General features: G+C 42.8%; 1 protein-coding gene and 1 pseudogene across 2 annotated transcripts; one reads left to right on the plus strand and one right to left on the minus strand.

Annotated features, from left to right (window-relative positions):
• Positions 1–517: 517 nt before the first annotated feature.
• Positions 518–10,840, plus strand: LOC141924132 (aldo-keto reductase family 1 member B1-like). Of its 2 annotated transcripts, none has more exons than XM_074826046.1 (10): positions 518–677; positions 1,469–1,636; positions 2,143–2,259; positions 3,594–3,671; positions 4,066–4,188; positions 7,597–7,703; positions 7,859–7,940; positions 8,480–8,563; positions 9,387–9,469; positions 10,213–10,840. In XM_074826046.1, exons 1-10 carry the CDS (start codon positions 612–614, stop codon positions 10,253–10,255), a joined length of 951 nt encoding a protein of 316 aa, XP_074682147.1. In that variant the 5' UTR covers positions 518–611; the 3' UTR covers positions 10,256–10,840. The 2 variants fall into 2 exon arrangements, with proteins under 2 accessions (XP_074682147.1, XP_074682148.1); XM_074826047.1 differs by lacking the exon at positions 518–677 and adding an exon at positions 910–1,344.
• A 7,344-nt stretch (positions 10,841–18,184) lies between these two features.
• On the minus strand, positions 18,185–27,738 carry LOC141924023 (aldo-keto reductase family 1 member B1-like; annotated as a pseudogene).
• Between the last annotated feature and the right edge of the window lie 61 nt (positions 27,739–27,799).

Consider the following 27,799-nt stretch of genomic DNA (forward strand, 5'->3'; position numbering starts at 1 on the left):
CACCAAGGTTTCTCTGGCCGTCTGGCTGTATCAGCACGCTGGGTCACAAGGCTCCGACAAGGGGCACCAGCCCAGGCCACCATCCCTGTCGTGGGAACACGCTGCTCCAGCGAAGGGCTCAGCCCTGCCTTGGCCTGAGAGACACAACCCACAAATATCTCTTAGGGTGCAGGGAGACACCTCTGTCTCACGTCTCCTCTGCCATTCCCACCCCGGAGACGGCAGAGAGGCGACATCACGGGGCCGAGGCGCTGCGGGAGGGCCACAGCCGGGTGCAGCGGCACGACCGCGCACCGCACAGCGCGCACCGCACGCCTTTCGCGCGAGGCCGCCGCAGCCGCGGCCTCGGCACCGCCTGACACAGCGCGGGTCGCTGCGTGACGCTCACCCCGGCGCCGGGGCTCACAGACGCGACCTCCTTCGGCCCTCAGCCGCCTGCCCGGACTGCACAGGGCCACGGCCCCGGGCCCAGCAGCTGCGCTCCGGAGCTCAGCGCCGGCACCGCCCCGCCATCCCCCCTCCGCGCCGCGCCGGGGCGGGGCCGGCCGCTATTAAAGGCGCTGGGCCGGCAGCCACCGCTGCGGTGGTGCTTCTGGGTGGTGTGTGGGGCCATGGCGACCTACGTGCAGCTGAACACTGGGGCCAAGATGCCCATCCTGGGGCTGGGCACGTGGAAGGTAATGGAGCTCGTGGCTGCCGTCCCCCCCCCCCCCCCCCCCCCCCCCCCCCCCGCCTCGCTGGCGGCGGGAGGGCGGCTCTGCCCGGCCCGGCCCGGCCCTCCCCGCTGCCGCCCCGGCGGGCCGGGCGCCCTTTCTCGGCCCGTGCTGAGGACAGAGAGGGGGCGGCCTGGCCCCTGCGGGCGCAGCCGTGGCCGGAGCTCGGCCCCGCTCGGGGCCCGTCCCCACCGCCGGCCCGGGCCCGGGCCCAGCGTTATCCGCGCCACCGGCATCGCCGCTCGGTACGGGGCTGCCGCGGCGGCGCTTGGTACCGAGGGTCCGTCCCTGCCCGCTGACCCCCTCGCAGCAGCCCGGGCTCCTGCACCGCCGCGAGGCTCTGCTCGGGGACGCGGGTCGCTGAGGCCCCTCCGCTGGCAAAGCCCCGTGGCCAGCGGCTGCCGGGGCCTTCTCCTCTTAGAAGTGGTGTGGGGAAGCGAGAGGGCCTTGGCCCGGCCGTGGAGAACCGTCCTGGCGGTGGGGCCTCAGCTCTGCAAAGCTGTTGGGCTGAGCCCTGCCCCGGAGTGGGGGGACAGAGGGGCGGCTGGAGACTGGCTTTGAGCTGAGGTGCCGGCATTCAAGATGTATACAGAATCAGGAGTGCTGCGGGGGGATCTTTTTCATGCTGTTGGTGCGTTTTGCTTTATTTGAATTGGGGGATTGCTTTGGGTGAGGTGGATTTCTTAATTTTATCTTGCTAGGATAAAGGTTTTCAATATATATTGATCGGAGTTTCTTGGATATTATTTTTTCAGTCCCCACCAGGGAAAGTAACAGCTGCAGTGATGGCTGCTATTGATGCTGGGTACCGTCACTTTGATTGTGCCTATGTGTACCAAAATGAAAATGAAGTTGGGGATGGGATCCGGCAAAAAATCAAGGAAGGTGCTGTGAAACGAGAGGACCTCTTCATTGTCAGTAAGGTATGGGTCTGGTGATGTAGGGTGCTAGAAGACACCTATTTTCTCATAGTAACCCCTCAGTTCTTTACTTTCCTACTCTGTGGTGCAGCATGGAACAATTCGGAACACTTAGGCCTCTCCTGAGACAAGCTTCCTACTTTGCCTCATCCTGCATTGAGAATTATGCAGGGTATGTACCACTGATACAGGTGATGCTTTAAACTTCCTGGCATGAAGTTATACTGTTCTCTTTCATGCAGTATGTGGTTTTTAAATGAAATCTTAATTAAACCAGACTGCTGCTGTCTGCCATGACACCATTCAGTCGTGTGTGCTACCACTGCACATGTTGCTGCCAGTATCACAGGCTAGTCCTGCTCACAGAGCAAGCCCTGTTTGAAGATCAGTAGCATGACCTAGTTCCACATCACCTTCCAAAGGGAACAGGCACTCTGTTGAACAGGACAGAAGGGTCTCAAGAGCTTTAACCCAGGAGGTCATGGTGTGCCTTTGCTTTTTGTCTCTAGCTATGGTGCACATTTCATGAAAAGCCTTTGGTGAAGGGAGCCTGCCAGAAGACTCTTGCTGCCCTGAAACTGGATTACCTGGATCTCTACCTCATCCACTGGCCTCTTGGTTTTAAGGTATAGTAACAGTAATGCCCTTGGCTCTGTCTGTTGAGACTGGCAGTTCTGAATAGCTGTATGGCTTTACAGCCTGGTAATTGCTCCAACCAACAGATCATCATATATCAGTTGTATGCCAGCACTGCTCTGGTGCTCAGCTTTACTCTGGCCATGTGACCCAGGCTGCTGATCCCTACCTCTGAGATTCCTGCTTGCACAGCTTCCTCTGCCCTTTTGATCATAGAAGAGGTAGACCTTGAACTGGGGGTAGGTTTTCCTGCTGCAAGCATAAGTTATGTTGCTTTCCTTTTGATTATTGTCTATGTGTTGTCTTCTACAAATCCAAAGTATACTCATCTGCCAATGATGTGGTTCCCTCTTTACGGGAAGGAGGGCTGTGCTTTGCTGCCTGACAGAAATTCTTTCCTCTGCATGTTACAGAGTCACAGAACAAGAGAATGTTTCTGTCTTCCATTTCTGTCTTTAATCACTGAGTCCTTTAATACAGTACAGATTGAACTGACCTTTGCTGTAGGAGCCTTAGTGTTCCACAGACCTTGGATTTCAAAAGGTGAAACTTCTTAGTTTCTAACTCTTTTACTGACTGCATGCAAAGGCACTCGTGTCTCAGTTTGAATATTTGTAAGCTTAGTCTTTCTGTTAGAGCCTGATCAAAACTTTTTTATTTGTTGCTTCTGAGAGCAACTTTTTCATAGTATATGTACTTTTAAAATTAGTTTCATATCGACAGAACTATCAAAGTGAAAATGTATTGTGGTGTAATAATGTATCAGTAGAAAACAACTGGTTTTGAATGAAGCTGATACCTGGCTTGTAGTCTTAACTGGGACACAGGCTGTTTTAACATTCCCTATGCCAGCAACTTAAACAATGAGTCTCCCTGTGAAAGACATGTCAGTAGATCTGATCCAATATAGGCTGAACATGTTCCAGGTCCTAAGTGGGACCTTATTACATGTTTTAATAAAACACTTCATTATTTCCTCATAAGAACTGTGTATTTTTGTAATACAGAAAGTAAACTTGTAAACTGGCTATAATTCTACAAGTGGAGAGTTATGTTGCACCATATGTATTTTGATGAGCCAGAGGACATTGTGTTGAGCAGAAGTACCCACCCTTATTGGGATGGCTGTGGGCAAAAATGCCATAATCACATGTGAAAGCAAAAGAAAAGAATGTGGATAGTGAGTCTGAATATTATCTAATACGTATGTAGATAATAAGGATTAGTATGTCCTGCAGTAGGAGTTTGTCATATTGTGGTCTTCAGCTGGTGTTATCCTAACTTCCCACCAAAGTGTTTCAAGCATTTTCTTTGTCACTGACAGGCAGGAGAGGAGCTCTTTCCCACAGATGACAAAGGCATGTCTATACCCAGCAACACAGATATTCTACATACATGGGAGGTAAGTTTAGCCACAGCAGGAGAATCATGTCTTCTGTTCTCAGCAGTCTCTTCCATGTTTTCATTACCTTCAGCAGTCTAAATTGTCTCATATTTGTAAAACTACTTGGAAGGACTCAGTGGTACACTATCAGATTGTTGGGTATCATTATTTTCCACTTCTAATTTGCTGTGAACTTCCACAATCTCCAAGAATGAGTCTTTGAGCTTTCGTGAAGTAGGAGACATATCACAAATATAATAGTGCTCTGGGTTTTTTTCCTCAGACTTGAACGCTGAAAATGTAAATGTTTATTTTGTGCTTCTCATGAAGGAAATAAGCCATATCAGGAAGAAGGTGTTCTTCAGGACCTGTCATGTGTACTAGATGCTGACTTTGTGCTTCTTTCTGTTAGGCCATGGAAGAGCTGGTGGATGCTGGTCTGGTAAAAGCCATTGGCATCTCCAACTTTAACCATGAGCAGATTGAAAGAATCTTGAACAAGCCAGGACTGAAATACAAGCCTGCAAATAACCAGGTAAGCTGCAAAGTGACAGCAGCAAATGTTTGGGTGGTGGTGCTTTTTGGTTGGTTGTTTTTTTAAGAATTACTAAGATCTTATTATGAAATAAGATTATAGAAAGAGAATGGAGTAGACACAGCATGTTCTCTCAATTTTCCCCCTTCAACTACTTCTTGATGCACTACTGATTGGAAATCTGCAAGGAGCAACTCCTGAATCCCTTTTGTTTATTGGGTTTGGGTTTTCTGGGGGGAGAGGAGAGGCAGAAGGAACTCGGATGAGCTTTAAAAACTTCCTTGAAGCAGAGTAAAACCTACTGTATGTGTATGAGGACCTAACAGAATTGGATGACCCTTCTGTGGAGGGGCCATTTCCTGTTGCTGATGACTGAGGGAATTGAACAGAAACATGCTTTATGGACTGCTTATAGACTTGATGAGGGTTAGGAGGGAGGAAGAAAGGGAGTTACAAGGTAGGCTGTAAAGTAGAAGTGTCAAGGTATATAGACAGCACTCAAATAAAATTTTAGGAAAAGTCAGATGACAGGAGACCTTGGGAGATAACGATTCAAAGCTCAGCAGCATCAGCTGTGAGATCAGACCAGGTTGCCCAGCTCTTTATCTGTCTTGAAAACCTGCAAGGATGGAGGTGCACAGCCTCTCTAGGCAGTGTGCTCCCCTGCCTTATCCCCTGCCTTGGGTGTATGGGGGAGGGAGTTTTCTTGTATCCAGTCTCAACCCCTCTTGTTTCAACTTACGCCTATTGTCTCATGTCCTCTCACCATGCACCACTGAAGAGCTTGGCTTGTCTTTGAATGACCTTCTTTTGGGTATTGACAAGTTGCTACTAGGAGACCTGAAGCCTTCCCTTCTCCAGGCTGAACAAGCCCAACTCCCTCAGCCTTTCCCAATACAGCAGGTTCTCCAGCCCCCAGCCATCCTGGTGGCCTTCTGCTGAATTCATGACAGTCTACTACTGAGGGAGCTAGGAAGGGGGAAAGCTGGACACGACATTATAAAGGCGGTCTGACAAGTGCTGAGTGGAGACAAATGATCACTCCCCACAGTTTACTGGCTGTGTTCCTGCTGCCCCAGGGCTCACTACTGGCTCATGTTCAGCTCAGCCTACTATGGCCCACAGGCTATTTCTAGCATAGCTGCTTTGCAGGTAGTCAGGATCCAACCTATGTTATTGCCATAGGCTTTTCCTTTCCAGGTGCAGGGCTTTGTGTACAGCCTTGTTGAATTTTGTAACTTTTTTGTTGGCCTGTTCTTGCCTGAGTGGGTACCTCTGATGTGGCAGCCCTGCCCTTGAGTGTATTGACTGGTTCTCCTCCAATCACCTACAAACTTGACAAGATTACAGCCTGACACAAGTTGTTGAAAAGTACAGGTCCCAGCATAGCCCCCCTGTGGGGTCAGTCTAGACTTGTCCTTGATTGCTATGGCATTTGAAGGACTGCAATCTGTTATTGATAACTGATTACAAGAAGTGGTTCTTTTATTGTGATAGTGTGAGCATATGTACTGAAAAGGGATTTTAACACCTTTTCAGAAAGTTAGTAGGATTGTTCTCTGGAAGTCCACATAAAACTGAAACATTCTGACAAGTGTAAAATTCACAATTCTGTTACATATTCTCATTCTCAGTCCCAGTGTACTTTTAGGATAATTAGTAGAAGTCTTATGATACCTTTCAACATCTGCCACGCCCCAGTGCCACTACCACCTTGGTTGATAATTACCCTTGTCTCTTGCACAGAGGTCACAGACCTTATATGTCTCACACTTGCAAATGTTCTCAAACTCTGATTACTATAATCAAGGTAGACTCAGAGCAATGTGTCTTTGGTTCCTGTCCTTCAAAATTTACTGCTTCTGAAAAAAATGCTTGCAGGCCTGAAAGCTAGTCTGTTACTAACACCAGTTGGTGATAGTGCTTCTGCAAACACTTTCTCTGTGCAGGTGTTTCACATGTAATCTGGTAATCCCCTGTATTTGGTGTCATTCCCATTCTTAATTTGAATGCAGTTGGTATGCACATTGGCTTCATTTGTGGTGAGAAATTAAATTTGGCAAGGTAGTAATTACATTACAATGATACTAGTACTTAGTTCAGTAAGGAAATCTCACTCTTAAGTACTTGATCATTATCATACAGTACGGATTGCGATAGTTTAAGGTACTTGTTTAAATGTACGTAATAGGCTTTTCATCCTGGTCCAAACGTAAGACTAGATAACATAGCTCAGAAGTTTTTCAACTTGAGTGTCAGTGGACAGGTAAGGATGACTTTGCCTCATGTAAATTCTACCTATTGAAGAGCTGAGTAAACAACCAAGTGCTCTGTTATTCCTGAGTAACTATGTTTCTGGAGCTTCTGAAGCAAAATAAATATGTATAATCTGTCCCAAAGATTGAGTTACGTGTTCTGTTGTTTACTATTCCAACATGCCCGAGAAGGAAAACAGCCCTGCAGGCTTCTGATAACAGCAAGCAGCTAGAACCACAAATAAAGCACTCAAGGCTATAAACTGATACTGTGTTTTGCACTCTCGATCCACCTGCCAGTAGCACAAGTTTCCAGGGACTTCCCTCAGAATGCAGCAGCAGGCTGCAGAAGGCTCGAATGACAGTGTAGTCAGAAAGGTTCCTGATGTTGCCTGCTGAAGGAAAAGCAGTGCTCCCTGGTGTGGAACTATCCTGAAAGTCCCTCTATGCAAAGTATCAAATATTCATGTTCATTCACTGCCTCCTGACACGTGAATAATTCCTGTTCCATACTGCATATCTGGGCTTTAGCTTGGCAGAATACCGAGTCACTTAAGGAGTCTGTATTCTGTTACATAGATACTCTCATGGAAATTCATGGTAAGTACACATGTGTTTATAAAAAGTATAATGGAGAGTAAGCGGAAGGTCTAAAATCTGTAGCAGTTAGCCATTCTCACTGTTTGCAGACTGGAGGTATTCAGCTTAAGTATTGACACAAAGCAAATAAAAACGAATGAAACAATACTGATACTGAAGCTAATATGGTAGTTGTAAAACATTATGGCATGTTTAATTAGGGATGAAAAGAGAACTTTGTATGTACTGGTCTGCTATCCTGTTAGGATTTTACAGTTCTCTTCTGTGTGCATTTTACTGAATCGTCCCATTTAAGCAATTGCATAGCTGGTCATCCCATATGTTGGAGATTATATGGATCAGCAAAGTTTTAAGAAGTGGCATTACAGTCCTGAGACCCTTCATTGCAAGGACAACTACTACAAATAGAAAGGGAGTGGGGACATAGAGAAAACAAAGGTTGAGTAATATCACAAACACACTAAAATCTGCCTTTGATTTGATTAAAGTCTAATCCCTGGAACATATTAAAACAGTTAAATCACTGTCAATCTCTGTACTTTTATGTTGACAGATCGAATGTCATCCATACCTTACCCAGGAGAAGCTGATCAAGTACTGTCAATCCAAGGAGATTGCTGTGACAGCATACAGTCCCCTTGGCTCTCCTGACCGACCATGGTAAGATCGCTTTGTGCTTTGCAAGTGAGCTGGCGTGGATTATGCTTGAAACTTTGAGACTACAAGTGCACCATTAATTACTAATCCAGATACAGATCTCTGCTAGGTTGGATCTGTGGAGGTTTCTTGCTGCTGATCTTCTTTCCTGTCTTTAGGGCCAAGCCAGAGGATCCTTCCCTTCTGGATGACCCCAAGATCAAAGAGATTGCAACCAAGCACAACAAAACACCAGCACAGGTATGTAGGTGCTGGGCAGCGAGTACTTCTTCCTGTAATAGCTAATGCCAATGTAGAGGACAGGCTGGCACTTTGTTCCCTGTCACCTGTGGTGCTCTTCTGTTGTGTTAAGTAGCAACGCAGGTATGTTTACTACGTGGCCTGCAACACATGCTTGCCAGGGCTCTCTGGCCATGGACAAGAAACACTTTCTTGACCCATCTTCAGATGCTGTCATGTTTCAGTCTTCCCCTCTCAAGTCCTGTTACAGAGAAGTGAACCCTTGTATAGACAACTAAAAGGCTAGGTGGGAAAGAAAGGAACTGAGTATCACTAAACTGGATGGGAAAGGAGAAAGGAGACCTATGTGGGGCTCCATCACTTCTCTATTTTCTCTTCAGAAAGTGCTGCTTAGAATTCAGGTATGATTTAAAATGCAGCTCTACAGAAATGGGTTAGTTCTGCTGAGTTGTACAGTTTCTAACAACTGTTGGAACAGGTTCTTCTTGCCATAGAACAAAAGCCATCCTATCTCTGACTCAGTGACATGCCTCTTGCAGGTTCTCATTCGGTTCCACATCCAGAGAAATGTGATTGTGATTCCCAAGTCAGTCACACCGCAGCGCATTGTTGAGAACTTCAAGGTGAGTCATTAGAAGTGACCTGGGTGCATGGTGCATTCAGGGATGGTGTGCCTTTTCCCTGCAGAACAAGCAGCAATCCTTTTACACCCTTCCCAAGTCGTCCTCTGGCAGGAGGACTGGGCTTTTTGTCTCTGTACGTTTACTTATGGTCTGCTGAGGGCTCAGCTTAAAGTTACAGTTGGAGAGCAGGAGTGAAAAAAGCTGTTGGAAACACTGTGCTGATAATCTTAGCAGTCATGTTATGTGATGCTTCCTGTTCTATGTCACATGGATGAGCTGTCTGACAGAGCTTGCTTGGGGCCTGAGTGCAGTAGTACACCACAAAAGGCTTATGTAGAGCAAGCACTGTTAAGAAAAGAGGCCTAGTGTCCATAAACCACATCACTGCTGTTGATTCAGTGGCCCTTGACTGAAACAAGTATTAGAACTTCGGAAAACACTTGGTTGCATCAGGTGGAATATTAAAATCTTGTAGATGTTCCTTTGGAATAGAACAGAAAGATGCATCTTTCACAGAGGGAGGATGGAGGCATTCTGCAGCACTACATGCTCTCCAGACTTCTAAAAACAACTGACACATGTTACTGCAACTTGAGATTTTTTTTTTTAATTCCTCCCTCTCCATGCTCACCTCCCTTCCCCACTCCAGCTAGTGGAGTCTCAGAAATCCAGAGCCATTTTGTGCCTTTCCCTCCTTCATGAAACAGTCATTTTTTTCTAACAAGCACCCCTACACTGTGGACTTGTTCTTTAATTTTGTGCATTTTTGCTTACAATCTCTGATTTCTTCAAAGAGGTGATTTCCAGCTGTTTCTTTTGTTAGGTGTTTGACTTCGAATTGACTAAAGAGGAGATGGCAACTATTCTCAGCTTTAATAGAAACTGGAGAGTCTGTGCAATGAGCACGTAAGTGGCAGTGGGTTTTTTCAAGCTGTTAAGTTACCAGTATGTCATAGCTTAGTACATAATATAGATACTAGGCTTGGTTGAAATTCAGGATATGCAAACTCAATTTCCAAAGGGGTCATCCTCAAAGTAACTTTTCAGAGTAAAATTTTAAACGTTCATGTTATGAACCAAATCACAGTGAGCATAAAACAAACTTCATGTTCATTTTCAGTTTAGTCTCCAAAAAGCCTTTTGTAGATGGAGTTACAACAGAAGGCTTCTTATTCATAATTTTTATTTTGTCTGTGTTGGAGGAATGAGCGTGACACAGACTCAAATTCTTGATTAACTTTGCTTGTGGTATTTTGTCTTTAATATATTATAAAAACCTACTATGTTCTTCAGAAGTGGTTGGGAAAGTGGGTGAACATTCAAAAAGTAACATGAGGATTTGCAACTTGGAAGCCTAAAGCCAGATACGAAATCTTTGTTGAAAGGCTGCAAAAAAGGTCTTCCTGGCAGTAAACAGTGAAACCTTGAATCTACAAAGCACCTAGGTCGCATGGCCTGAAATGGTCAGAGCCCAAACAACAGAAGTCACTCAGAATCTTTCTGTTTACAAGTGCAACATGTCACCAAGGAAAACAAACTGACTGCTTTTATATGGTTCAGCTCCTCTCTGGGTGGCTTTTTGCAGTGGTTACAGCTGCATATAGTATCTTTCAGACATGAGATAATCTTTCCTCTTTGATTTCCTCCAGGTGCAAAACTCACAAGGACTATCCTTTCAATGCGGAATACTGAGGATGGTTTCCTGCCTTTCTCCAGACTTGGATACGCTTCTGCTGTTGCCTACAAGTTGTCCACGTAGCTTTTTCACTGCATCAGACACCCCACCCTTTCCCCACCCTCCAAAAATGCAGTATATGTACTCGGTGACTTTTGTGTTGGATTGTTGGTTTTTTGGGTTGTTTTTTTTGGAAGAAGGAAATGCTAAAATGGTTCTGAAGAGCACAGTGTGGACTAGTAGATTGTCTTTGCCAAACTGCATGTCTGGAATTTGGTAAGCAGAAAATATGAAGGAAGTTTAAACAAGCAGTCACTTCTATTTTTGGAATACTGTGAATTGGAGCTAGTGACTATTGTCTAGAAGGACCAGGATATTGGCAGATTTTACATAATTAGGTCTGCTTTTTTCTGATTACTTTTGGGTTTGGTTTTGTTTCTTTTTGTAACACTCCATGCTTTTTTCTCTAATTGGAAGTACAAGTTGATTTCTAAGTACAGCAGTTTCTACATGGGTAGCTCTTTAAAAAGTGTATAGGTCCTGGTTTCTTGGTGATATAAAAGCTGGTTTTGCTTATAATAAAGTACAGTTTCATTACTGTGTGTAATGAGATGGTTATTTCAGCAGTGCTCTAATGGTAGTAATGTTGGTGTAGCTGTATTATATCAGCTGTCTCTGGAGATTACATAAAAGCAAAGCAAATTATTGTCCCCAAGAAATCATCTGCTGTTGATATTAACTTCTTACGTATGACCTGCTAGCTTTTTGCTGTTCTCATGCTAGTGCACGTGTAGAACACCTGAGTGTGATGAACCTGTGGCCGTTGATGTACACTGTAATGTACCTGTGGCCATTGATGAGCCTGCTTAAGCCTTTCTTTGAATAGACCTCTATTGATATGTCTGACAGCTAATATACTAATGTTTAAATCAGTCTTTATTTTACTGAAGTGGTAGTATGCTTTGACTAGTAGAACACTCATTCCATTGAAGACATGAGCCTACACAGCATCCTATGGGATTGTTTTAGTAAGCAGTAGAAAACTTGCCCTTTCCAAGCAGGCAGCACGTGATGCAGGAGAGAATTCTGTGCTTGCACAAGCTACCATTTACGAATATAGTAAAAGTGGGTTTCCAAGAAAATCCTGTGTCATGAGCTAGTAGATCAGAAACTTACTACTTTTTTTCTGGGGGGACAGAAAAACAGGCTTATACCCAAATTTTGACATGAGGTGTGTTTGTCCCTTGGGTTGGTTTTATGGTTTTCACAATACTTGCAGTTAATGGTTTTAAAGTTGTTGCCTTCTGAGAGCTGCTTAAGATGATTCACAAAATGCATTTGGGCATTATAAAAACAGGTGCTAGTGTTGGGTGATTTTTCTTTGATGTTCTTGTAAATTTTTTTCTAAGGTCTGAGTAGGTCTAGAGTGTGAACTGTCCTCTGAAGGAGGTTGTGTAGGCCTGACAAAGTGGGTTCTTTCTGAACAGATGAAATAAGGGAGACACCAGAACTGTTAATGTGTAACCACCCCTAAATGGTAAACATAAGGTAGGATTCTGATTCCATAACCACATAGCACAGTGTACCTTAAAGGGAGCTCAGCCAGGTTAAAATATACTGTGAACGCAGTTGTTCTCAAACTATTTGTGAAGTAGGTGGTTTGTTTCCTGGTACTGATAAAAAGGTACAAGGAGTCATACTAATTTAAAATTTCCCTTTCTGATAAATATTAACTGTTATATTAGAAAACAGATTTTGTTATCTTCAAATGCTTCTTTTAAATCTTTCCACTATTGCTGAGGCCAGACTTGACATGCAACATTTTTTTGGTCAGAATAATTTACAAGAGGTTGAACAGACACAGTTGAGAACTTACAACATGAAGAGGAAGGAGGGGAGAATCAATGTCTGACTCTAAGCAATATTCTCTTCTAATGCTGATTCTCCTAACATAAATTGGTTATAATCAGTTTAAATTCTGGGCTTAAAAGCAAATACAAAAAGGTTCAGCTCTGCAAGTGTTTTTGTATATCTATAATGTGATAAATAAAAGCCCAAAGGCATCTAAAAAAGCAAACCAGCTAATGTTCTTGGATTGGTCTGAGCTGTGACAGAAAACTGTTTGGGGCAATGTTGACTTGCTTGGAAATAACATTTTTGTGACAAGTGTGTTCTGGCAAGAAGTTACATTGAGGGTCAGGGTTTCCAAAATAGTACATCAGGTTCTGTTAACTTCCTCTGTTTTCATTTCACTGTAACTTTATGAAAGTTTGTGCCTGAAACTTTCCATTCTCAGAGTAGGAATTTTACTGGAGAAGATTTTCAGACAGACTGCTCCGCAGCAGAAGGAAGACTAGCTGGCACTGAGGGTGGAGTGGTATTGTAACAGGCGTACTCTGTATTTTGCTGGATGACTTAGTGGGAAAGAATTTGGAAAGGGTCGTTCTGGGCCACAGTGCAGCACTTAAATGGCAGAGGGCTTGGATGCTTGGCAAAATATGAGAGTGGGAATAGAGGAAAAAGAGAAGCACCTGAGCCAAGGAACAACGATGCATAAGCTTGAACAGAAAGCAGGCTGTTGGCAGAAAGGAGTGGGAAGGGAGTGATAGAAAACGCTGTCACCCATAATGATTTTGAATTGTTTCTTCAAGGCCAGATATAATTAAATGAGGCTGAGATAGAGGAAGAGCCAGTCTTCTAGACTGCAGCCAAGTCTTTGTTTAATCTAGATTCATCTGGGGATTGTTACAGTAAAATAAATTACTGTTGTACCCCCATACTTGTGCCACACTCTCTGCATACAAGGGTAGAGATTTCCTTTCATCTCCTAAAAGGTAAAGTGGAAAGATCAAAGAATTAGATATCCGGAGCCTAGCATTCCTGCTAACTGAGCTCTTCCTGCTGCAACTGTTCACAGCATTTGTTTTTGTATTGTGATTTGACAGATCTCTGGGTTTCTGATCAAAGAAATTTTTGAAGACAAATACAATCTTGTAGCTCTTTCAATGAAAAGTGGTTGTGTGTTGTTTTTGTGTTTTTGATTTAAGAACTTGTAGTTCAGCTCCACCTTGTTGGCCCCTCTTACTAGACTTTCTCAGGACTCTGCTGCAGCAGTTGAGCTAGTGTGATACTGTAGCACACCCTAGAAGAGAAGTCCAGCCTAAAGGAAAGATTAAGAGCAGGAGACAGAAAAATCATGTTCTTGGGACCAGTAGAATTGGTATTTGCACTCAAAATTTGTTTCACTTCCAGCTGTACTCCCACTGCTTCAAATCATACCAGACTAGGAGCCTTTCTTTCATGCTAAAAGAAAATGTCTGATAGAACAGATCCATGTCCACAGTAGCAAATAATGATGAACTGATTTATCAGGGAAAAGGGGTAGAGAAAATTGGCAATTATCTCACTGGAGAAGGCAAGAGACCTTTTTGAGAATTTTTTTGTGTCGCAGAGGAGAATACAAAAAGCAGCTGGAATTGGCATCTTGCTGGTTGGAGGTAGGATACCACAAACAGTCTTACAAGCACAGTATGTTTCAGGTTGCAGTTGATGTTCCTTTGGGAGAAAATGTCTTGACTTCTGATATTGGAACATAAAATACCCAAGCCTGCCTGGCTGGAATTGCTTTTTATATCATGCTCGGTAACTTTGTCTTTGTTTCTCTCTGGGGAAGGGGAGGTAGGATCTCTTTTTCTTGCTGAGCTCGTGAGACTGACACAAGTGCATACTGTAACATTTGTGCAGAGTTGTGAAATCTGGTGCATAGGAAACTATGTTATTCAAAACAGGAAAGGAAAATCCTGTATTTGGATTTTTAATCTGTATTCACTATGTTGAAGATATGACTAGAAATCTGGAGTCTTTTGCTTAATTGGGGCACAGAACAGTTGACTCAGGACAAATGATTTTATCTTTTTAATCACTTAATACTCCCCTAATTTGTCATCTATAAACTCTGTCAGTAACTATCCATCATCCCTCCCTCTGCCTTGTCCTTGGTCACTTAAATACAGAGCCCTGCCTTATTCTGGCAGGACCTTGCTTATTTAAGCTGAGAGGCAACTCTTAAACTTGGCAACATTTCATAGGCCATGTTGTTCTTGCATTTTGAGTTGTTAAAGTGCATGGTACGTGACCACTAGTACAAACATCTGCAAAACTAATCCTTTATTTCAAATTCTTAAGCAAAAAAAAAATCAAGCTGAATATACAGTCTAGCTTTTCTGAACTGAAATAAGCCTGATAACAAGCCAGCTGATAGCTGCTCATAAGAACAGCTGAACTGCTAAATATCTACCTACTGCAGCATCCTGTCTCCAACTGTGGCCAAAACAAGTTGTTGAAGATGAGAAAGTTGAGCGTTGTAGTGGTGTGTTCTTTAAATATTCTGACAGCAGTTTAAGATCTTTCATGTTTAACAGCCATCAGTGAACTCTCTTCCTGGTTCAGTTACCTTGTGAATCTGTTACGTTCCAGGGGAATGATATTTCACACCCACACATCTTGGGAAAAATTGTTCTCATTTGTTTTGGGCTTTGCTGCTAGACTCATTTGATGCTGCTGGTTTTTACAGTGGAGGAGATAGCGGCTGGTCTATTTCCAGTCATATTTTCCCAGCTGCTCCAGATTTGGTAAACTTCTGGCATAGCTCCCTGCACTGGTGTCAGGTCAAGGAAAGTCTTAGTCTGCTTAATTGCCATCTGTATAAATTATTTGTAAGCCATTGATTATCCTAGTCAGTCTTATAAATCTTTAAGATATAGGGGAAGGCAAGGACCAGAACTTTTTGTGCAGGATTGAATGCAAGAAGTTGATGGAATGGCTCTCTGTCTTTGTTTCTTTTGTTTCTCACCATGTTTCCTTTTGAATGATACTGAGCTCAATATGGGAGAGCTTGGAATTATAATAGATGGAAAACCTGAGCAGCAATAATCAACAAAGAGTTTTGAATTTTACCTATTGTTGATTACCTCTACATTATCCTGCTTTCCCTCTAAAACATGGACATAATATTTTATTTTTTCACCCAGCCTCTTTGGAACTTTTAATGAAGGCTTGGCTATACCAGAATGGATGAACTGCACAATAAAAGCTCAAGTCATGGGACAGCATGTTGTGATACAAAGGCAAAATGCTAAGCTAAGGTGTTTTCCATTTACTGGGTTCAGTCCAGTAGCACAGATAATATCACTGCTGACTAGGAAAGATGTGTCTGCTGGTTTGGTCTAAGAGCACTGTTACATAGCTGATGGAAACTTATTTGGGAATAATATAAACCTCTTGCTGTAGTTCCAACAGAAAGCTGATGATTTTGCTGCTGAGGAAGTAGGCACACAGGAATAGAAGCTGCTAGTCCTTCAAGAAACTTACTCCACTCCCTAGAACTGGTCATGGTGACTTGAGCCTGTTTATGCTGCATCTGACACTGGGAGAATACTCATGTTCTTTTCCTGAAGCATTTTTTTGTAGTGTGGCATGTTCTCTCCTGGCTTTAAGAGATAGTCTTGTGATCTTCAGGTCTGTGAAGTGCTAGTCCTGTGGCCTCTTGCACATCTGCTCCTCATTAGACATTGATCCAGCCTGGGGATTAGTAACTAACAAATGCTCCACAAGCCACTGAAAAGTATGTGGAGACAGACTGTCACTGCATGTATCCTGAGGCTACCTTGATAGCAGCATGCAGTTGAATTAGTTACAACCACAGAAAAGTGAGTGGGTTAAATGGCCATCAGTATGCACTTGCTTATTAACACAGGGTTTATGAATCTGAATATGGAGACTAGAAGGTTTCCAGCACTTGTCAGTGTGGCAGTACCTCTGCTGCAGGTTCCTGCACTGACAGAACAGATAAAACCCTTTAGAAGACAGTTGTAGCTTGTCCCTTCCTCTCTTCTGCTGCAGTTATCTGATCAACAAAACACTTGCTCTCCGTTAGTCAACTGAATTTAAAACAGTAGTAAAACAAGCCTAAGTCTCTACTCTAGCCTGTTATGGCAATTTTTATTTTCTTAACAAGCAGGTTCTATGTAAAGCAAAGTCTGAACTAAAAAAAAAAAAAAACAAAAAAAAAAACCACACAGGAAAATAAAAAAATCCACAGAAGAAGCTGGAAGATTTTTGGAATCCTCAAAGCCAAATACAAGGGAGATCATGCTTCATGGTTTCCTCTCTGCAGATAGCAGAGGCAATGAGAGATGTAGAGAGCAGTGCCCTTGGGGCATACATGTTGGGGTAGGTGAAGTGGTGAAGCTAGGAAGTGTGCTTCTCCAGCAGTTTATAGCAGCAGGCTTACTACTGTCATAGGCAGCTGTGAGGCAGCAGTGGTGTGCTAGAAAGGCATATTGTCCAAGTCATAGGCCTGCACATCTGCTGTAGAAGTGAAGGTACTTTATTTCCCAGTAACTGACATCACCCAAATTTTTCTCCTTTTACCTTTGCTAAAGTTTCTGCAGCTGAAAAAGATCTATTGTCTCTAAAACAAACGGACAATCTCTGGCTTCTAACTTGTTTTGAATTTTTTACTATTATATGGCTACTGTGATCATCTAGTCTGACTTCCTGCCTACCACAGTCTATAAACATCCTGTAAATAACTTCAACTCTGATAGCTGTGATTAAATTGGAATGTGGTTAGAAAATACCTATGAAGTAAAGAATATTTGAAGATAGGCCGTGCGCCACAGCCTTAAGTGGGTATTGCTCCTACTGCTGTAGCCTGACAACCTGACCGCAGTCTGAATGCCTGGAGCAGAGCACCTTCCACATAGCTCATTTTTTTACTGTGGCTATGATGATATCCTGTAACTGATGTTTTCAATTTAGCATGTTCAGGAGGAGAAAAAAAGAGTGCTTATTACAAGCACCTTCCTGTCCATAACACTGCACTGTAACTGTTTGGTGTCAATTGCTGATGTGTTTTTCAGACCTGTTTCTTTAGAGGAGTTGCTGTAGGAAATCCAATTTGACAGAATTGCTTTGCCATTTCTAGGGCACCTGCTATTCAAACATCTTGCAAAAGTCTAAAGTAGCTCAAAGATATGTCATCATTTCCTTTATAGATTTAAAAACCTCAACTACAAAGAAAATCACTTGGAAAAGGATATCCATGAAGTGTATATCCTAGCCCTGAACATTAATTACACAATCGTCCTTCCTCTCTGCGGGCAGTGCTGATCCACATTGTTCTTCTGGGCTGGAAGAGCCTAAAGCAAAACTCCTGTAATTGAGTCACGTGTTAGAGTTCAAGAGCAAGAAGTCTTGATTAACAGACACCTCATTAAAACTCCAGCAGATGCATGGTCTGCAGTAGCACTGACTTTTTTTACCAGAGAAAACAACATACAGTGACATCCTCTGAGTCAGAACACAAGCAGACAGTATCTGGGGAGCAGTACAAGAGAGTGAAAATCTACTGTTGGCTTCTATGAAGCTGCCTAGCTTTTCTGCTTGTTAAATAACACAGTTGCCAAACAAAATAATTCCTCTGTGTCTCCTTTATCAGACTTTGGATTTGCTGGGAGAGATTCAGTCTTAACTACAGCCATTCTACTGATAAAGGCAGTATTTATATACTCTTGTAGATATGATAAACCAAACATACAAATCTCCCACCAGTTTATTAGTTTTTCGCAGTTCATAAATAGGAAACCTCATTAAAAAAATGGATCCTGCAGCAGTGTCCTTTGAAAAGGTTACACTGAAATTACTGAATTAAGAATCTCAGGCAGCATACTGTCTTATCTCATAAAGATCTTCTGATGTTAAATGGATTGTCTTATATTAACATGAAAGATAGCATATATTTTGCCCTTTTGTCCAAAAATACAACCACTAGAAGAATCTAAATTTCTCTAAAATTTGTCAGGATCTATATGACAAAAGACTGCTTTTCACAAATCCCAAAGATTCAGGTTTATTAAACTTCTTTAACTATCATTACTAAATGATAAAAGAATATATATTTTGCTGCAACTGAGAATTTTGCTACAACAAGCACAGCAAAGATACAAGTAAAGGGCTGATATAACTGTGGTTGATAATAGGGGAAGCAAATGCATGCTCAAAGATCACTTTAGAATGCCTGTGAGCTACCTTCTCCCATCTTGTAATATATATTCCACTTACATTGTGATTTAATACACATGAAGTATTACAAATTGCTTGATACAATAATATCCTGATCCCTGGAGCATCTGAAAATTATGCCTATGTTAGTCTTCCAAAAAAGGATAGTCCCTGTGATTTTTGCATCTAGAAGAAGAGAGTATGATTAAAACACTTTAAGGATCTAGTCTTAAGGCTAAGAAGAAAAAGCTTTTTTTGTCTGACAAAAGCTCTGCAGAGATAAAACTGTGAACTACAGTAAAAACACTAATGTGAGTCTGCTTAGTTTACACAGGGCAGTGGAAGTTAATGCTCTGTAACCTTCACAGATACCAGTGACCTTGTTCTCAAAAGATATTGCATCTTTTGCTTAGTTGAAGTTGCCAAACTTCGCCGTGATATTAAACCTCTCTCTTGTGAACTCCTAAATCTGCAGTATGCTATTAGATAAGTGGGTAACCTGGGAAAACAGGTTGCCCACATAGATCTTGGTAAGTCTGTATGTCACCATTCTATTATCTAGATGCTGGCTTAATAACATTGGCATAAATACATAGGCACAAAAAACCTTACAACTCTCATTCTTAAAATGGAATTTATTCTTATATAAAGTAGCCAAAGAAAACAGAAGAAACAATTGTTGCCTATTTATTTTGGAGTTTCCAGCTGATTTTGATTTTCAGACAGCCGTTTGATACACATCCGTTACAAGATACCTTAACACACAACGTACCTGCAAAATTCCCAGTGCTACCAACCTGTACAAGATGGGCATTGCTCTGATAAACCCTAGTGCTGGATTCCAGCAGATACAGATGTGACAAGGTATTGGCTAAGGTTCCCTCTCTTTGTTTTTAATTGGGGCTGTCAAATACTGTCTGTTAAGAGGATATCTAATGATAATCCAGTCTTGCTGAAACATGGAGGAGGAGCTACTCACTCGCTTAATGCACAGATACAATATTGTTTCTTGAAAGCAAGGAAGGTTTCCATCTCCTCTTTAACCAATTCAACACACCTGAATAAAGGTCCCAAACAGCTGGGTTACTTCAGTTTGCAAAAAGACAAGTGTAAGTTCATTTGCAGAAAAAATACCAAAAACAGAAGTAGGAAAGTGTTGTATTTGTTGAAGCACTAGAAAGTGTGCAACAGATGCACATTTGTCATAAAGTTACAGTGCTGGTGGGGTCTAATTGCATCATATTTATATCACAAGGCGGAAAAGTTAATCTCTCTTACTTGATGTGTTCTAATGAAGGAGACTTGGCTCCTTACTTTTCAAGTAACTTTCTGCATTCATAAAGTAACCTACATGCTATCTGACAGACAGAAGTTTTCATCAGTTCTAAGTATGAAGAGGGTACTGTGTTCCAATGGCAGAGTGGATTTTTCTGTGTAAAGTTTATATTAATAATTTTGTAAGGTACCCCCTTAAAATTTTCCTCAGTATTACATGGACTGACAGATTCGGCGATTACACTCAGGTTTCTTTGAATCTGGAGCCGGATAAGCAGCTGCAGGAACAGATAGGGAATTACAGCTGAGAAGTTCTGTCTGCCTTCTGAAATCTGAAAACCATATGTGCCTACATGGTTACACAGAACAACTCTACTGATAATCAGAGATGGCTCACATAGGAAAAGCACTATAGTAAACCCTTCCTAATTACTACATGAGCTCATTTAATCATCTGTCTCTGGAGTTGTGATGACAGCATGGGAGTGCATTGAACAAGAGTTCAGGATTGGCCAGGGATGCTGTGTGTAGAAGTGGCTAGTGTGCCCATTAAAGCCCAAAGCCATTGGTAATCCTCTGTCCATCATTATAACTAATGTTAGAGACAATATTTTTTAAAACATTACAATGTGTATGAGACACAGCTGGAACTCAGCTTAATACCTCTGTATGTAGCATAATACCTCTGTTACTTTAGCACAAGTGGGAAAAATACATGTCACCACAGAAAATACTATGACAAGTATTGACCTGAGCTGGGCTTTTGTTGTACTTGAGTGCAATTTCCTTAATTTGAGGATCATCCAGAAGGGAAGTATCCTCAGGCTCGGACCTGTGAAAAGAAAGAGCAGTCTTCAGCAGTTGAATGGCCCACTGTCTTCTCCCTCAAGCACTGTAGTGTAAGAATATTATTTAAATAATTAGAAAGTATCATCTTGCACGCTTTAATTCACCATCTTCTTATTGCTTCAGTCCCTGCTTTCATTCTTTTCCTTTTACCACAGTTTGGCACATGAGAAGAGGCCTGTAGTTTCTAGTATAACAGGTCACTCTAATACATTTCAGTCCAGCCTGGGATCAGGCCAGGAATTTCTTTGGTCCAGATCCCAAACATTTCATCTTGAGAACAGGCAGCTGTCATGTCCTTCACAAGCACAGCTGCTCTGGTAAATGCCCTGTCCCAGGTCAGAAAAAGCCATGAAGACTGGTGTAAAAGCAAAATTTCTTCAAGTCATCCATTTAAAAACCAAATCCATTTGTCTCAGCAGGACTGCAAAGTTGCTATTTTCATAAGCATGTGTTGCTTTGGTTTTTGAGCTTTTTTTAGTTCAGATATTCTCTTACATGTTTAATAAGCTCACCCAAGCTCAATTAAGAATTATTTTCACTACTTTCACCAACCAACTGATCCTTTTTCTCCTAAATATGAAACTCCAGTAACAGCATGGGTATGAACTAGTGGACTGAATAGCACAATAAGCGTGAGAGGTTTCTGTGCATGTGTCATTTTTAATGAATTAGTAAATATTTTTCTAATTACATCAGTTTTACTCTGTGAGGGTTTATCCACATCCTAAGAGTGGTTTACTTTATTGGCTCCAGTCTGTGTCTAAGAAAGAAGTCTCACAAAGCATTCTTACCATGGCCAGTTGGGCGCTCCAGGGGGACAATATGCAGTGACAGAGATCCGTTTGGACTGGCAAAACTTCATCAGCTCTTCCTGGGGAAGAGAGGGGTGGCTCTCAATCTACAAAATAAATATTAGGTTTCTTCAGAAGCAGAAGGTACTCCAAGGTTTAGCATCACTATGGTGACCTACCAAGCCCCCCATCAGCTTTGAAAAGGTTGCTCTTTTTGGAGCTATAGAGTTTTTAGAGTCAGCCAGTGTTTCAGATGATTTCCCCTTCTTCCCAACCCTGCCTCCAGCAAGGCCCAGTCTTCACAGATTAGTTTCTCTTTCCAGCTGCCTGCCTCATTTTTCATGACCTCTCACAGTCCCCATATCAGTGGGCTGAAAGGTCCAGTTGTGCACATCCAGATGAAGCACCCACTCTCACATCATCCAATCCTACCTATTCACCCCAGCAGTGTAGCCTGGCTCTGGTCCTATCTATTCATGCAGCCTCTTTTTCCTTAGGGGCTGTAGGAAGGAAGGGTAAGCCCTGCCACATTGCCCATTGCAGAGCTCAGCCCTCAGCCTGCACGAGCTCAGTGCTGCAGTCAGAAGAAAGGTGAAGGTTGCACTTTCAACCCAGGAGTGCCGCAGGCTTGTGTGACTGCAGCTTCCTGTGCAAGGAAGGGCACAGGTATTCTGCATCTTTCATTACTTTGTGATTTAGCCAAATACAGGTGTATTCCCACACAGAGATGAAAAAGCACAGCCTTACCATGAAAAGTATTTTACTGCCAGAGATGTTCCATCAAATACACCTGTCCCAGACAGGTGGGATGTCAGTACTGATGAATTTGAGAATGATTTATCTGATTATTTGCAGATTTGTGTCATGAGCCTGCTTTGCTCAGCAGACGATCTGTTTGCAGTTGGAGACTCCAGTGGCCTTCACCATTCCCACATACACTAGGTCTTCCATAGCCTCGAAACACTACAGAATCAGACTTGCTATTGAATTAAGATTTTTTTTTTATATGGAAAAAATACCTGCACAAAGACCTCAGTGATCATAATGGCTGGGATCCTCTTCCGATGTGGTGTTAGTACAGTACATTGAATGGTGGGACCTTGGTCAAGACTCAGGCACTCACATCATATATCATCATACAAATAAATAACAGCATTATTCAAGATTAACAATTACTACACTATTATTATTTCAGTAGAATTCAACTATTTTGAAATATTATCCCCAGATAGACCTTCTGCTCATAAATAAAAGAGAGGGTTTTTTAGGATAATTCCTCTGCTGCTAAGATAATTATCCCGTAATAAAAAGCATGTCATTTGGAACAGAGCGGCTTGACAAGGAGCTGTTCTGGAAGAGCTAGAGCAGGACACCTGATCATCAACACTGCTTAATTTCCCAAGGAAGATGTCCCATTTAGCGGTGGCAGTGCTGTGTTCACCCACCGCCACCTATTTTCTTTCACAGTAGCAAACAATAAAACAGCTAGACAGCCCTAATTAAATGGGCACCTCCAGCAGAAAAGAAACAGGAGAAAATAATCCATTACCAGCCTTTAGAGCAGAAGATACACCTCTTCCAAAGAAGAAATCAATTTTATTTGAAGTTGCTATCATAAGCTGCAGCCTGAAATGTCCACTTTTTTCCTTCAAATAAGCAACAAAAATGTGCCTTATTCTTCATCTGACAGAAGGAAAAAAGCATCAGCAAATTCTTCTGACTCTGGTGAGTCTCTTCTTTTCTTTTGACCTGGCCATGCTAAGCACTCAGTGAGGGTGGAGGGGAAAGGAAGCCCAAACCATCAGCCAAGCAGAAATTGGAACTTGCACCCAAGTCTTGTCTCCCATGCAGCCTGTGCTCATGCCTGTTTGTGGTGCACACAGAGCTTTAGCGAAGGACTTTGGGCAAGTTGCAGTACTTTCTAGAGGGGGGAATTTTGGATGGTCTGAGAACCTTGGCACAGGCATGTTGGCTTTCTTATGGTCTGGATAGATCAGGTGCAATGAGGGATGAGCATGGATACAGCTAAAGTCACCGATAAATGCCCAGAGTGTGGTGTGGGGACTGAAGCAACAGCATCTGTCAGCTCAAGCCACTGCAGCAAACACACAGAGTCAAAGATTTCCTCTTGCCATGCCCACCCAGCCAGTTTAGTAAGCAGGAGACTTAAAAATACCTCAATTTTGGCAAAGTAAGACAAGAAAGAGCCCAAGGGCACACAGAAATCAGCAATCTGGAATACTTCACATGGGAAATTCTCTTAGAACTGTTCCCAAAGTGGAAACCTTTAAGTTTTCACGCTGTTATTTCAAACCAGCAAGAATTTTTCGGCTTGTGAATGAATGCATCTCCCACATACCCAGAAAATCTGTATTGCTGGGAATGATCATGCCATTTCCATCTGCAGGAAACAGCTCCTCTCCTGCCTATGATCACAAAAGAAAATTGCGTTTAAGGTAGGCTGAATTGCAAGTAGTTAAAGAAATTACATAGAAATTCTACAGGCAAGTGGAGCTGGAGACATGCTACATACATTGGCTTAGCCTGTGCTGGGGAGAGAGGTGGCCAAAATCAGTAATCTGTACGAACAGATTAATAATCTTCAACAAAATCTGCCTCTTGAGAATCTGTCCTGCAGGCAGAGGAAGGTCAGACACTTTTATGTGCCTCAGTCAGGTTGGGGGAAGACCAGGGATGTGACTTGATGGCAAAACAAGGATTTATTTAACCTGGGGGTAGGGAGAGGAGAGGAGAGGAGAGGAGAGGAGAGGAGAGGAGAGGAGAGGAGAGGAGAGGAGAGGAGAGGAGAGGAGAGGAGAGGAGAGGAGAGGAGAGGAGAGGAGAGGAGAGGAGAGGAGAGGAGAGGAGAGGAGAGGAGAGGAGAGGAGAGGAGAGGAGAGGAGAGGAGAGGAGAGGAGAGGAGAGGAGAGGAGAGGAACTAAGTAATTCACAAGTGTTTGATCCTGGACAAGCAAATGACAGCCAAATCCCAGGCTTTCAGAAGAATCTGGTCGGTATGGTAATTTGATCCATGACATGGAAATGCTCTGCAGGGTAAAATAAGGTGATTTTTGTACTACAAGACCTAGCTTAAGCAGCCATGACCTTATCTTTCCTCCTGGGCACTCTGTGCAGAGGTTTATCATTACAGCCTAATGAGGTTTAACAACACTCCTCATTAAAGAGGACTAAGGGTACGTCTGGTCCCAAAGGAAAAAGTGACAGAGCTCTGACAGGTGACTCCCAGGAGTCTCAATATCTTGTCTTAATATCTTGAATCCCATGGGCCAGTGTATCAGGTAGAGATCCAAATAATCCAGTTGGAGGGCAGCAAGTGTTTTCTGGCCTGGTTCCTTCACCAGGGGCCTCTCATGGAAGGTGGACCACAGCTGCGGGGGTAACACAGAGCCTGGGAAGCTGCTCTCCTAGCCTTATGACCGCAGAGCATCCCTGGCAGGGAGACACACAGTGCAGACTCAGAGGCAGCTCATGATTCACATCTTGTCTTGAGGAGGTGCCACTTTGGTGCTCCTTATTTTATCTGCGGTACTGTCAGTTAAGTAAAATGAGAATGAGATACTCTAAAATTCCAACAATTTATACAACAATTAAATGAATCAAAAAAGCAAAACTGGTGAAAATCGACCCACCAGCTTCCAGCAGATAGAAGTTACTTTATTTTTCCTACCATTGTTATTGGGGGAAAAAACAAAACAAAACATAACATACAGGAGTTAACAGACTGAGGTCGGCAGCACAGCGGGAGCGACCACAAATACAATAGCCTTGCTTCCTATCTCAGAGGCAACTGAGAGCACGGCCTCAGTTCCTGTCTCCATGGCTGACAATGGATATGGACTACAAAAAAATCTCTCTCAAATCAAGGCTTTTTTTTTTCAAAAGTTGACCTCTTCCTTCCCTCCATCCGCAAAACACTTTGCCCTGACAGAGGGGAGTTAATTCTCTGTCCAGCTTTACCTCTTGGCAGTTCACAGGTTGGGACCTTGTCTCTCCTCCCAAGAGCTGTCCTCATGTGAGACAAGTTATCCAAGGACATACCTTACTGACAATAAAGAGGTCTGCTTGCCTCACAACATCCTCCTCAATTTTTTCTTGTAATGCATCCCTGATCTCACTCTCGTTCTGGCACAGGTAGGCACAATCAAAGTGGTGGTACCCAACATCAATGGCAAACATCACTGCATCTTTCACTGTCCCTTGGGGAGACTAAAATAAGAAGAGACATCAGTAATTCAATAAATAACAGAAAAATAAGGTTGCTATTCTCCAAATCTGGAGACTTTAAGACCCCAAATAATAAGGTGTTCCAGTTTGGATCTTGCTTTTATTAGTTTTCTGGAATAAAATGGCCACAGGAGTCACTGAGCTGATCTGCCCTTTTCTAAGGATTGAACGTTCATATTTGGACATCGGCCTATCACAAAATAAGTTCTAAGTTGCCCAGAAATTAAAAGCAATTTTAGTGTGAGATACTAGTGACATGAGGAAATGGATCCCTTCTGGAAAGCTTGCTGGCCTTGCACACAAACAAGTCGGCTCTTGTTGACACAGGACAAGGGAGGTGAGAGGATGGGAAAATGCTACAGACAGTGCCACCTCCTGGGTAAAATACACAACCTGATATTTAATAGCAAAGTAAATCACATCAGATTCTTGGCTTGGAGACACTGAGGAGTTGTTTGATGACTGGATACCAATTGGGTAAAATGGCACATCAAACAGAAACATGATTCAAAACCACGACCACCTCCTACATCTAACTTTATTACATCCCCACCCATCATCATTTATTTTTTTATGATTTCACTTCTCCAAGTATTTCCAGTCAAAGGGTGCTTGGCTGGTTCACCTAAATAAAAAAAAAAACGCACATAGAAACAGCAATGCTTTTTTCCACAAGACTACACATAACTCAATAGCCAGTTTAAATTTTTACAAATTGTCCTTCTTGCAGCCCCTTTCCCCATCCCACCCCTTCCTACGTAAGAACTCTGCAGCTCCTAGGGCGGCATGGGAAAGCAGACTAACAGTGACATGGGCCTAACGCTGGGCATTATAGAGTGCCTTGTCTCTGGGTGCTGCTGCAGCATGGGGAAGTTGTCGTGCAGGAGCGGTCGGCATCACTTTTGAGCGAAGGAGTCGTCGGTGGAGAGTAAAGGTGACAATATACCCTGTGATTACACAAAACTCTCTAATGTGAGATGGTTTTTAGAAAAAATTAATCCATTGCTTCATTTTACATGGTGCTCACTGAACAGGACTTCAAATCAGAGTGGCTGGGTAAAGGGGAGGCGCCGTTGCCGCACCGAAACGCAGGGAGTCACAGCTGAAGTTGCTGTGGGAACCTTGAGATCAAATAGCTTTGTTTAAATATTCGCAGTGGGTTTGGGCCATGTTTTCATTGCATTAATACAAGAGATTTTTGTGGTGGCACAGATCACGTGTCCAAAATTTTCCTTCTGTTTAGTCCTAACCAGTTCCTGTTAGCATCTTAACAGGTTCCTTCAGAGAGCTCATCCATCATGGTGTCAGTTCCCTAAGAGGCCCCACACAAGGCACGCTTTGTTTTTTTAAAGCCTACTTAGTTACTTTAGGCCTCTTAGTGTCTTTTGTCATCAGACCAATCAAGACTTAAAGGGTTAAACAAACCCAGCCCCATTTGTGCATGAGTTATGTGATGATTAGCAGCAGCTGACCTAAAAATATAGCAAGAATAATTTCAGATGCTTCTATGCTGGACAGTCTGGACAGTGTTTCACAGAGTTGGTAGCTTGCAATTCAACATATTTAGTTTCCAGTCTCAAATCCAGGTGATGATCCACCTTTTTTCTTCTTTCTTAAGAAGCTCACTTTCTTAAAATTTTCAGCTCATTTCCAGACTCCTTTTACATTGATAACTCAGTATATCATTAAATCTTCTCTCTCACCAGAAGTCCGTTAGATAACATTTGCAGGTAAGTAACTACCCAAACTGTTTTCCTCCAAGGTGCTGCATACTCATCTGCTGCCATACAAATAAGTTATCCTCATTCTCTAAGGAGTTAATGTATATTCCCATTTCCAAATCCACTCATTGCCACTTAAGTTCCCATATCTACGTGTGACATGCTGGGATATTAATACCCAGTGCCAAAAAAAAAAAAAAAGATAGGCAGAAGTTTTTACTTTTGTAGTATGTATTTTTTCCGTAGCTAAGAAAAATCTCCTTCTACCTGCTCACTACCTGCACTAAGTGAGAACTACCTGCTCACTTAAAAATTTTCCTGAAGGACAGGGGTAAATACCTGCATTACCTGAAATATTTCAAAAGGCAAGAAATGCCACATAGAGGATTTGCTGCTTTTTCCTGACTTGAAGAGGAGATTGCTGAAAAAGTCTACCATGATTTTCAGCAATTTTCTGGTGCCACCTGCGTGACCAGAGGCACAGGAATGAGGAGAGGTCCCCAGTCCCAGGATGGGCATCCTCGCATGGGTGGGCAGCTCCAGGTAGGTGGCCATGCACGGTCCTTTCTCAGCCACTGCAGGCAAGGAGAGGCTGCAGCCCCTTGCAAAATTTTTC

This window comes from Strix aluco, chromosome 5 (genome assembly GCF_031877795.1).
Source record: "Strix aluco isolate bStrAlu1 chromosome 5, bStrAlu1.hap1, whole genome shotgun sequence".
Taxonomy (NCBI): domain Eukaryota; kingdom Metazoa; phylum Chordata; class Aves; order Strigiformes; family Strigidae; genus Strix; species Strix aluco.